The 12525-nt window shown below is 42.4% G+C and overlaps 1 protein-coding gene across 4 annotated transcripts in view; it reads right to left on the bottom strand.

Moving 5' to 3' along the window:
• Positions 1–12525, bottom strand: part of LOC311628911 (TRPM8 channel-associated factor 1) — a gene marked incomplete at its 3' end in the record, with an annotated part of 31802 nt that overhangs the window by 2927 nt on the left and 16350 nt on the right. For 3 of the 4 annotated variants that reach the window (XM_084896496.1, XM_084896495.1, XM_084896494.1), the window contains exons 3-8: positions 4507–5501; positions 4139–4236; positions 2937–3150; positions 2390–2629; positions 1253–1590; positions 651–901 (exon numbers count right to left, since the gene is read on the bottom strand). In XM_084896496.1, coding sequence (XP_084752622.1) covers positions 651–901; positions 1253–1590; positions 2390–2629; positions 2937–3150; positions 4139–4236; positions 4507–5501 — 2136 coding nt within the window. Of the gene's footprint in view, positions 1–646; positions 902–1252; positions 1591–2389; positions 2630–2936; positions 3151–4138; positions 4237–4506; positions 5502–12525 lie in introns of those variants that run through there. The other variant, XM_084896497.1, reaches the window with a different exon arrangement.

Genomic DNA, 12525 nt, shown 5'->3' with positions numbered 1-12525 from the left:
CACAAACCTCTTCAGAATTACTGAGTCTCTATGACAACCCCGGGGGAAGGGGGGATAGGAATTTTTATCCTCACTATATACACAAAGAAATAAGAAATACCAAAATAAAACAACTTTCCTAAGAGCTAACCCTAGCTATGGATTCTATTTCTCCAGATTACTTTTCACGCTCTTTGAAAACTACCCAATACACAAAATATATGAGTCCTCAGGGAGCTATGAAAATCATGATAAATTTGTATTTCATTTGGGTTCTATGGTCAGGGTTTTTGGAATAACTCATTAGAAATAAAGATCGTCAGGATGCCAGGCTGAGAACTACTCTCTATGGGCTGTGGGCCGTGATGGTGAACCAAGGGCTAGCATAGACATAGGGACCAAAGGTCTCAGAACTGGCCCAATTAGGGTCAGGAGTGAATTTGATAGCAGAGAGCTATGGAACAAAACTCATAAACAGAAGGCCTTGCTTCTGAAAAATTCTGATTCCACTTTCTTACTGTGTTTTTAACCCACTTTCTAGAGAGAGAACCAGGGCAGTGAGCCCAGAGGACAAGGCTAGAGCCCTAAGAGACAGAGGTTGAGGAGTGAATCCTTGTCTCTGTCTACCTCCCCACACCTCCCTATCTGCCACCTTGCTGGGCACTCCTTACATCTGTGTGAGGAGGTACAACTTCATAATATTTTCCTTCCATTCAGGCAGATAGGCCAGGCTTGTAGCCAATTCCTTCTGGATTGGCCAGGCCCAGGCCTCAAAGAAGGGAGCCAGATTCTTCTGCACTTGGTGGGAGAACATCTTCACCCACAAATTCATCTTGTCAACATTGTCAGTGGGCAAGTTGGTCTGGTTACGGTACTCAGTGAAGAGATGGATGAAGGGCTCCCAACCAAAGGCTTCCTGGAGCTGAAAAGAGAAGGATGAGGCAGGTTGAGACAGGTAGTCTACAAGAAGAAAACCTAACAAACACCCTGATAAATGAATTTACTGCATTGAACCCCTTCAACACTAATTGCATGGTTATGACAGACCCTCTTTCCTGTTTTACCTGATGACTTCATGCCCTACTCTCTCATATTCGAATCTTAAGATGGGCCTCTTGCCTGGCCAGTGTGGCTCAGTGATTGAGTGTTGACCCAAGCACCAGAAGGTGGTCAGTTTAATGTCTTCTGGGTTACATGAACATCACCTAATAATGATGCTCTGGTATCCCCAGAATAAGGGGTTCCCATCACTCGTCCTTTTTGCCTAATATACCTGTAAATATGTTTCCAGTGCTGTCCACGCATTCCAGTTTTTCAGATTGGGACCCTTGCTCAGGTAGATTCTGACTCTTTTCTCCCGTACTGGGGGCCACAGGGCAATATTGGCGCGGCCTCGAGGAATGCCCAAGACCGTTTCGTGCACATAAACACACCACAGGTTGCAGGTGGCCTCGGTGGTGTGTGGTGGGAATTCCCACTCCTGCCGCTGCTGGTTGCGGCCGAGCTCATGGACAGGGCCCCATAGCCCCTTGGTTCTGATGAGTTTCTCATTGATGAGCTCCTGCACTGACTCCAGGTGGCACATGATGGGGTACCCCGCATGCATCCAGCCTGAAAATAGAGGAGGGAGGTGGAGGGTTAGAGCGCTCCCCACATATCTTACAAAGTTCTCTGTTTTGAATCTCCCAAAATACTTAGTAACCCTGATGACTTCCAGAACCCCGTACTGCTCAAAAAGTCAACCCAAATCCAGATCCCCCTGGGCTTTCCTCCTTATCCTCTCACTCTGTAATAATCCCTCATCCTCACTCTGACCTGAGAGCATGTGCTTATGGGAGGTGATGCAGGTCCCAAATCACTGTTCATGTTACTCAAGAATTCTATGTTTATGAGAGTGTCCTATCCCTGGGAACCTGTGTCATTGTACTCTTTTCTCAAAATTAAGAATTCATTGAGGGTGTTTCCTTCTTGTTATTTAGATGTGGAGTTGCCCACATTAATATTACTGTATAGTGATTGTAAGCCAAAAAAATCTAGAGTCTAGAATAATGTCTATGCTTATTTAATTTCTATAGACACCCCGCTTCCCACCCCAAATTTTTTAGGCCTCCTGGCCAACTGGTAAAACACCATCAAAATACCACTTTAAACGTCTTCCTCAATGTCTATGGAGGTCACACACAATTTATTAATTATCCATTCCACAATTGTTGTACATGTAGGTAGTTTCCAAATTTTGTGAAAGTCACTGAGTCTATTTTTTTTTAATACACATTTTTTTTCCTTTTCATTTAGTAAGGATTAAATCTTATTTGTCTTGCTAGAAAAGCTTGTTTACTCTGCTGGCTGCCCAATGCATGGCCTTTGGGAGAAAGAAGTCCCACAGGGCTACTGGGAACAGGACACCCACCTACTGAAATCTGCACATCAGCAACAATCCTCTGAGGCAGACGCAAGGGGAAGGGCTCGGCCCCCAGCCGTGCCACAGCCTGCATCACCTCATCCCAGAGGCGAAGCACCGGCTCAGGATTATCCAGTGTGCGAAGGTTGGCAGTTGGCACTGTCAGGATGATGTTGTCCGTAGCCAGCTCTCCCCAGGGACCTGGATTCTCCTGGAGACACTTCTTCCAATCCTCCAGGGTTGTCTCCCCTGAGAAGAGAGGCCATGGTGTTGAAATGCCCTTTTCCAAATCCCTTAGGTTAAAATGCCTGACTTGAAACCCAGGAGGAGAACACCAAGGCCATGAACAACCATGTCCCCATCTCCATCCTTCTTCTATGGCATCCCCATGGATGTGGGTTGGTCTATCTCCTTGGCCCCAAAGCTGAATTTAAGGAGGCTTACCTTTCTTCTTTCCTCCAATCTGAACCTTTATCTTCCTGTACCAAACAGTCCCACTGTCCTCTTCACTCCCAACTCTCCTGTCCCCAGGGTTCACTCCTTAGCCCACACTCACCTAACTTGTAGAATGGAGCATGCACGGCCCCCTTCACAGTGATGGGCACAGAACCCAGCTTGCTGTTCTGAGGCACGATGATGTAGAGGAGGCCGCCCCAGAGGCAGGTGATTGATTTTGTGGGCTTGTCCAAGCAGCACCGGTTGATTACCAGTGGGCCTCGGAACAGCTTGCTGGCCCTGGTCAGGTCATCTGTGTGGCAGCCAATCTGTACCTGGAACAGAGATATTCCCCCCGCCCCCAGAGTCACCTCAGGTGCATGCGGTGGAAGAGGATAAAGCCCATGAGGTGGGGACAGGAAGGGCACCAGACTACATGACCCCATGTCCATGAACCGTGTGTGCTAAACCTATGGAATTGCATCATTCTTTAGGTGGTATGGACTGAATGGTGTGAAAATATCCTTCTAGGGGAGTCAAAACAGCTCTAAGGTGATGTTGAGATGCTGATGCGAGGGGCACCAAGTGTTCCACAATGGGGACTCTAGTATTGGCAATGGGATGGAAGGGATACAGCCTTTTGCTGACTGCAGAGGAGGCCCAGTGGCAACTAGTGTGACAGGCTGATGTGGTAGAGGATTGACTCAGTTCCAATCTATAAGACCCCCCTTCCAGAGCCAATGGAGTGACCCTTGTCCTTGGTGGAGTCCTAGAATTGTTTTCTTGGGTTTATGCTAATCAAACTCTAGGATAAATGCAGGTACAGAATAAGTCCCATCACAGAGACCCTCAAGGGAAAAAGAGCAGTATCGCAACTTAATATGTGACTAGGGTATGTGTATGTGCAAGAGCTGAGGGAGTCTAGGGATAGCAAGGAACAGTCTTTGGTATCCCAGGAAGAAACTGGAGTCAGAAAGGCCTGGTGCTACAGAGGGAGATGCATATGGAGACGGAAGTGAACTAAAGTTTACTGAATACCACTGTGTGCTAGGTCACCTTTCCTATTACCCTACTCTACGATATCAGTGAAATGCACAAAACTTCAGGGTGAGGAGGTGATTAGGTTTGAGCCCTAGCTCTGAAATATATCAGGTCTATACATTTCAATCAATCACTTAACTGTTAGTTGCCTCATCCTTAAAATGGGGGTAAAAGTACATGTCCCATATTGCCAATAGAGTTTTTATGAGGATCAAGATGCCAACTGTGAAAGCAAGAACATTTGGGCTCTATGCTTCCTAGGGAGGTGGGGTGTGGCCTTACCTTCAGATCAGCAGAAGCAGCAGCTTCAGGCAGTGAGACCTCTATAATTTGCCTTCCAGGTATGTACAGCCCAGTGCTCATCCAGCAATATCGGGTGCCTGTCAAAAGCACGGAAGGATTTTACTCCCTCTCCATAATCCCATCTCCACCCAGAATCTCCACAGCCCTTCATGAGCTCTGTACATCTTTCCTATCTATGCTGCCCTGACTCAACTCTTACAAACATTACTAAATTCCTAATCCCTATCTCCTTAAAAGTGCATGGCAAAGGGTGAAGATGGCCTTCTGGAGGTGATCAGGTCCCTGAAGTGAGCTAAGTCATCATGTCTCAGTCCCCCAACCCTGAGCTCCCACCCCTAATTCCATACCTGGATTGTTGCAGTTGACCTGAACGGTGATAGGAGAGTCAGAGGGGCGCAGATAGGAGCTGCTGTACATGTCTTCAATTTCTGGGACTAACAGAGAGAGGTCACTCCCAGAGTGGGCCAGACCAGTGGCCAGGGAGAGCATAGCACCCCTGCAGCAGTCATTGATGACTGGGTTCTCTCGGGTCGCCACTGGGAGCCGGTATCGACTCAGCAGCTTCCTGAGGAGCCGATGTACAGACATATAGGCAGGGATCTCTTCTGCGGGGATCTGCAGGAAAGCTGCGCCATCCGGCCCCAGCTTTGCCAACCATCCCTTTTCCACATTCCCTCTCTTCCTGCCCATTATAACCTGGAACTCAGCCAAAGTGGAGCGGAAGTGATAGGTCCTTATCCCCGATTTTGGAGTACGAAAGGGCCCTGGATTGAGGCTTTGGCTTGTGATACTGATGCCAAGGGCATTGAGCAGGAGGTTCCCTGGGAACCGAGCCAGAGGGGACACTCCGGGGTTCTTGAAGGCCCACCACCAGGCTTGGGCTGCAACAAACAGGCCCCCACCCTCAGCTACAAATTCCTGCAGCTCCTTGACTCCTACATCACTGGTGGGCTCAAAGCAATAGACACTCGCATCACTGGTTAGATTGGGCTCAATGCTGGTATCTATGCCCCCCACTGCAAGCAGGCCGCTCATTGTCCTTAGTTCCGTCTGCACTACGATCTTGCCTCGGCGGCCCGCATCAAGCCAGCGCACGGCATTGAGCAGAAAGGGGCCCAGTTTACCCACAGTGAATAATACCTTGTGGCCCATCACTACCACCCGGCCCCGGCCATAGCGAGCAGCCGCTATAACACAGCCGTGGTAGGAATCTAACCCCAGGGGAAAGGCTAAAGCGCCATGCACTAGCAGCTGGGATGGGAAACAATCCGAGTTGCTGATGTCCAGCTCAGAAATCCCGTGCAGAAGCTCCTCTCTGTCCTCGGAGAGATCGTCTTCACAACTGCAAAAGAGACAGGTGTTCTCTTAAAGGAGAGGCTCTGCAGATAGCTCTGGAACAACGCCTGGCATATATAGCAAGAGTCAGCTTTATTAATATCATTCTTAGCTCTTCCAGAAGAGCCAGAGAATCTAGTGGGCAGATCTGACCTCACTGGGTATGGAGACTCCTTTGAGGGAAGACAGAGGGACTCAGCAATAATTCTGCTCTGCTTAATCTCTAGGTACAAATTCTCCAAAGGAAATCTTGAAGAAAGCCTTACTGTGTTTACCCAGCACTATATGTGAAATATTCTGGATTTACGTTTTAAAAGTACCCTTTAAGCATTATATGTAGAATTGGCCTGGTTGAGTGTCAACCTATGAACCAGAACGTCAGGGTTCCATTCCTGGTCAGGGCACATGTTCGTGTTTCAGGTTCCATCCCCGGTGGGTGATGTGCAGGATGTAGACGATCAATAATTCTCTCTCATTATTGATGTTTCTTACTCTCTTTCCCTTTCCCTTCCTTTCTGAAGTCAATAAAAATATATTAAACAAAAAACAAAAACAAAAAAAAAGAGAACTGACTAGAAAACATCTTTTCATCCTTATAAGGAGTTTTGTTTATAAATTTCATGCAAAAAAACCCTCAATGGACAGCTGAGTTAATGGTGCTGTTAGAATCACTATTATCTCTAAACTAGAGGCCCATTGCACGAAATTCGTGCATGGGTAGGGTCCGTAGGCCTGGCTGGTGATCCTGGCCAATTGGGGCCTCCCTTATGGCTGCAGGCTGGGGCCTTCCTTCATTCTGCACCACTCCCTGGTGATCAGCACATGTCATAGTGAGGGATCGAACTCACAGTCTCCTGGTCGAACTCCAGAGGGGACACTTTGTATATTAGCCTTTTATGTATAGTATATAGATGTGGGCCAGGGGAGCTGACTGGCCTAAATTCTAGTGAGACCCTCCTGTTACCTGAACCCAAGAAGACTGACCGCTACTCCAGCTCTTCACCCATTAATTGCCAGCCCACAGGACTGCTGCATATCCATGCTATGTGTTTTTTCAGAGCACCATCTATTCCTGCCCAAAATGGAGATGCAGCCTATGGGATTATTAGGGAATATGGGGGCAGAGTGACCTCTATAAGCTGAGATCCAGAGCTGGTTATATCATTTATGATAGGTAAGGCTGTGGCAACTGTATGGTCAGAAGGAAGCTGCAAGGAAACACTGAAAAACAGTGAGTTCTAGCTTCTGCATTTAGTCTAGATCCATTTTTAATTATTATTATGTATGGAGTGGGATACATTTCAAGATTTATTTTTCCCCTCAACCATCTGTTGAAAAGATTTTTAGCACCTTGCCAAAAAATAATTGAGCATAAAACTGTGGGTCTATTTTTTAAATATCTAGTCTGTTTCATTCATCTGTATATCTATCCTTATGCCAAAACCACCATAGTTTAAAATATTGAGTATTCTAATACATTAACATGGTATATTTTTCCATTTCTTTGGGTTTTATTAAATTTGTCTCAATAATGTTTAGTAGTTTTCAACATACAGGTACAGTAACATATTTTGTTAAATTTATCCATTAGCATTTCTGTCTAATTGGCATATTATGCTTTTATTAGTATAGATAGTACATTTATCAAAACTAGGAAGTTAATGTTGGTAAAATACTGTTACCTAAAGTCTAGACTTCAGACAAATTTTACCAGTTTTACCACTAATGTTTTCTAGGATCCAATCCAGGCTACCACGTTGAATTTAGTATTGAAACGTTTTTAATTTCAGTTCAACTCTTTTGTCAATTTTAATAGTTTTTGTCTATTAGGAAATTTGCCCATTTCATCCAAGTTGTCAAATTTATTGGCATAAAGTTGTTTTATTTCCTTATTATCCTTTTAATGTATGTATTAATGTCCTTTATTCCATCCCTAGAATTTATAATTTGTGTTATCTGTTATTGTCCTAACCAGTATACCTAAAAATTTATCATGCTTTTTTCCCCTACAAATCAGCTTTTGGTTTTGTTTCCTCTATTATATTTCTATTTCCTATTTCATTGATTTTTGCTTTTATTTTGATTATCTTCTTATTTCTTCCACATATTTTGCGTTTAATTTGATTTTCCTTTTTTTCTTTTTTTCTTTTAACTTTTTGGTATGGAAACTTAGGCCACTGAGTTTAAATTTTTCACTTTTCTAATAAAAGCATTTAAATTTCTCTCTAAGCACTGCTTTAACTGCATTCCATAAATTCTGGCATGCTGTTTTCATTTTTCTTCAGTTCAAAATATTCTCTAATACCCTTCGTAATTTCTTCTTTGACTTACAGAGTATTTGTGTTTTTTAACTTACAGATATTTAGGTATTACATATATGTTTATGCTATTGATTTCTAATTTAATACCATTGTGATCAGGGCATATAATACAATGCATGATTTAAATCTTTTTAATCTTGCTGAGACATTTTTATGGCATAACATATGGTCTTGCTTCCTGAATATTTCACATGCATTTAAGAAGAATATACATTCTGCTGTTGTAACTTTATTTAAAGTTTACATATTCTAAAATTAAAATTGAATCAACAAATATGGTGGAAAACTCACTTTAAACAAAAATAGAACCAAATGAAAAAACAATTCAAGTAATTTTGAATAGAGTATTTTCTATGCTCTATGTAGAATATTCTGGGGACTAACTACAAAAAAATCCTGAACTTAACTTAGTGAGTTTGCTTCTGGTAATAGTAGGGGAGTAGTAAGGTATTTTGTGTGCAGTACAGACTGAGGAAATGAGTACATAATGACGTTGCTGGAAACCAGTGTTCTCACTATGACAGAGGAAGATACAAACATGGAGTGGGTGGAAGAATTCTGTGGTTTTGGATTAAAATTTGGGGTATTGGTATAGATTCAGGATTAAAACCTATATATTTCTTGGCTTTGTTTTTTTAGGGGTCCAGAAATGATGACAGCACAATGACAATGAGCATACATAGATGAACTTGGTTTCTAAATACTATTCACCACTAAAAAGATCAGGATTCCCTGAAGCAACGGCTGAATCTAGGTTTTGGACAGGAAGAGGACCAGGTAAACCTGCAACATCTTGTTGTGTCAATAATTAAGTATTGAAAACTGATGGGGTGTGTCAGAGGACTCAGGGCTCATCTGAGTGGGGCTTTTACTTGCCAAATTTGGGACAATTGGACCTTCAAAGAATATCAGAGGGGGGCGGTCCATGAGTACAGAGTGATACTAAGGCAAACAGAATTTAAAAACAACCACAGAACCAACACAATGTTGTGAGGTTGGGGAGGGAAAGTTCCTCTGGAAAGAAGCATGCAATCAATCCGGGGAGAAACATATAAGTAAACCAATACTCAGCTGTGGTAAGTCCTAGAGCATCCTGTTGCTATGGGTTCCCGGAAGAGAGGCATCTATTAGTATATTAGAATAGGAGAGGAGAGAGCAGTGTCTGGAGGAGGTGATACTTCATATTAATCATTAAGGAACACAGGAGCTCCCCAAGTGGTAGAAGCAAATGCTTTTATAAATATCGACTAAGACGCAGATCATCCTTATTGGCTGTGGGCACCACCATCTTTGAGGGCAGGACAGTCAATTAGCATATTCCCTCCTTATTGGCTGTGAGTGCTGCCATATTTGTGATGGTGTAAGGGCTAATTAGCATATTCCCTCTTTATTAAATAGGATAGTTTATTTTTTCTGATCATAAAAGTAGGAGCTTCTTCTGTAAAAAGTTGACTCATCTTAATAAGACCCGTGGACTCTAATTTTAGAAGGTTGAGATAATCACAAGTTCTTGTTTAGAATTTAACTGAGTAAGAAATGTGCAAGTAATGAGAATAAAGGTTAAAGGTCAATGTGCACTCATATGTTCAAATGAGGCTTTAAAAATAAATAAGAGGACAGACACTTTGGCAGAGTAACTAAATCCACAGGGGCTTTTAATCGTAACCTCACTCGGCTTATAATGGAAATAATCTTTCTTCTTGAATTCTGAGAGAGGCATCTTGCTGTCTTCTCTTATCTATTATTTCTAAAATGCTTTGAATATATTTTGTATAGTATTACCTATCACAACAGGAGTGGAGGGAGATCCAAGTGCTCAACCACGGGCAGTGGGAGATTGGCCAGCCATCAGGGGGGCTGGCCTGCTGCGGGGAGGGACCGTGGGAGGTTGGCCCCAGCAACAAGCTAACCAACAGCCAACTCCACGAGAAATGGGTCTCCCTCCTCTCTCCTGTCTGGGTCCAGAGTGTGGGTGAACCAGATTTGAGGCAGTCAGCAAGTTAACCAATGGTCGCTTCTGCAAGGAATCAGCCTCCTCCTCTCTCCTGTTTGGATCCAGGGTGTGGGTGAACCAGATTTGGGACTGTCAGGGCCCCAGCAGCAAGGTCTGGATCAGTGCACAGCATAAATACCAGCTGGTCATCCTGTCATTCAGTCATAGTGGTCACTTAGGCTTTTATATAGAGAAAAATGATATATATATATTTGTGTGTGTGTATATTTTATATAAAATATGTTGTATATGTGTATGATATTTGTATGTGATGTGTGTATATATATTATATTACCAATATTTTTGAATCATGATTCTTCATGTGATATTCTTTTAAACTACTTTTTACTAGTAAATGTTGCTGGATTGCCCTAGCTGGTTTGACTCAGTGGATAGAGTGTCAGCCTGCAGACTGAAGGGTTTGATTCCGGTCAAGGACACATGCCCAGGTTGAGGGCTGGATCCTCAGTAGGGGGAGTGAAGGAGGCAGCCACTCAATGATACTCTCTCATCATTGATGTTTCTTCCTCTCCCTTCTGCTCTGTAAAGATATATTTTTAAAAGTATTACATTTTAAATACACAATACAACTCTTTCATTTTTACATATTATTTCCCCCTTTCATTCATAATTATACATTGTTGTCATCTTGGTATGCATGCTATTTTGAATTCTGCTCATAAGTATTTTTCATTCTATATAATCTTTAGAGTTGTATATGTGCCCCATTTATCCGTGCACCAGGCCTCTATTATGCAAATAAGACCTTTGGTTAATCTCTCTGTGTACCACCCCCCCCTACTTCTCTCTGAGATTCATCAGTCTGTTCCATGTTTCCATGCCTGTGTATTGAGCATCTGCCCCCTGGTGGTCAGTGCATGTCATAGTTAATGGTCAAACGGTCGCTTAGGCTTTTATATATATAGATTCAAAAGATCTACCCACTAGTGATATTTTGGCCTTTTTCTTATGTAATATTTTCTAAATATAGCCATATATTTTTAGCAAAATTAGGAACATACTGAACAACAGTTTAGTATCCTATTTTATTTCATTTAGTAGTGTTCCCCAAAAGATTTTTTCCATGTCCTTAACTATTCTTGGAAACATGTATTTCTGGTGGTTGGTTAATAATTTTGTAATTTACTTAGCCATTCCACTCTTCCCTATTATAAATAATGCTGAATTGCATATCCTTATATAGAAATCTCATTACATCCTGATTATTTATTTTCCAAAGTGCTATTAAAAGAACCCATTTTTAAAGGTTTATTGCAGTTTCATTTACATAAAGTAAAATTATCTCAACATAGGTGTACAATTCAATGAATTTTGAAAAATGCATAGTTTTCCCCCCACAACACCAGGTGGGAGAAAAATAGCTCAATGCTTATATTTCAGCATTGGGCACTTGAGAGCTAATATTAAGAAAACTGTGGAGAAAAGGGGAGAGGATTGTTTTCTCATTTTCTCTAATATCAACTATGAATTGTTATAATAATTATTTCATACCTCTCTCTCTCTCTCTCTCTCTCTCTCTCACACACACACACACACACACACACACACACACACTCATTGTATCTTTTATTTTCTTCTGCTTACTTTTCTCAGCCAGTTCACTCAGGAAAATCACTATTGTCATTCTCAATTCATACACAAATAAAAAAATTACCCATCTACCGTATAAGTGATGCTACCATATACCTACCTGTATAACCAGAGTCAAAAGGTGTGATGTAATCTTACCTAATAAATAATCAATATAATAACCCATAATTTTCACAATAGATTCTATATATTTCCCTAATTAAGTCAGATTTTTTCTCAACAGTTAGTCTTCAAGTTGATTTCACCTATGCGCAAACATACGTGTGCATATACACACACACATACACAGACAGACAACTCAACCAGCCTCAAATTAGAATCACTGATGACAAGAGATGATTTAGGCACAGCTAAAGAAAAAAGAGGCATGGTTTTGGTAGAGAAATACATCTTTTAAGGCAACAAGAGGGATTAAGCTGGTAAGAAATAGAACCATGATCAAGTCTTACCTTCCCATTCCTTTGGATCAAGATCATTGGAAAGCTGAAGTTTGAACAATTTAATCAGTTACTATGCCTCTGAATAACTGTGTCTCTCATTGCACATGTGAGAATGGAGCTGGGGGTGTTATAGGAATTCTATGCCAGGACACTCATTCCCTGTCTCTTTACTAACCCTGTGTGCCCTCCTCGCCCAATCACATCTTACTCTGTTCCTATTGGTCAGAAATACCTCTGCTGAGAGTTTTAATGTACAATATAGGGTGTGGCCTGGTACACCTTTCCTACTCCTGGGACTTCGAGTTCTAATCTCTTTCAGTCATCCATCCAATACAAGTTTATCAACCACCAACCAACCTACTCTGTTCAGCACTGTCAGAGGGGTGGGAGCACAGTGTGAACAGAACAGGCAGGGCAGTGCTCTCAAAGACTTTCAGTGTAGTTGTCTCTGTACCCATCACGTACCTCCTTCATTTCCACCATTAGGTCTTTTGTCACCAGAGATAAAATCCTCTCCTAACTCCTAGATACAGCATACATCACTGGTGCCATCTTTTTTGCTATCTCAGCTTCTCACTGCCATCCTAATCTCACCTGGGCAGACATTTAAAAATCTTTGCCACTGATCTCTAGACCAGCAGTAGCCAGCCTTTCAGACCTCACGGA

This window comes from Pipistrellus hanaki (genome assembly GCF_964339955.1).
Source record: "Pipistrellus hanaki genome assembly, chromosome: 10".
Lineage (NCBI taxonomy): Eukaryota > Metazoa > Chordata > Mammalia > Chiroptera > Vespertilionidae > Pipistrellus > Pipistrellus hanaki.
This window is presented reverse-complemented; position numbering and strand designations above follow the sequence as displayed.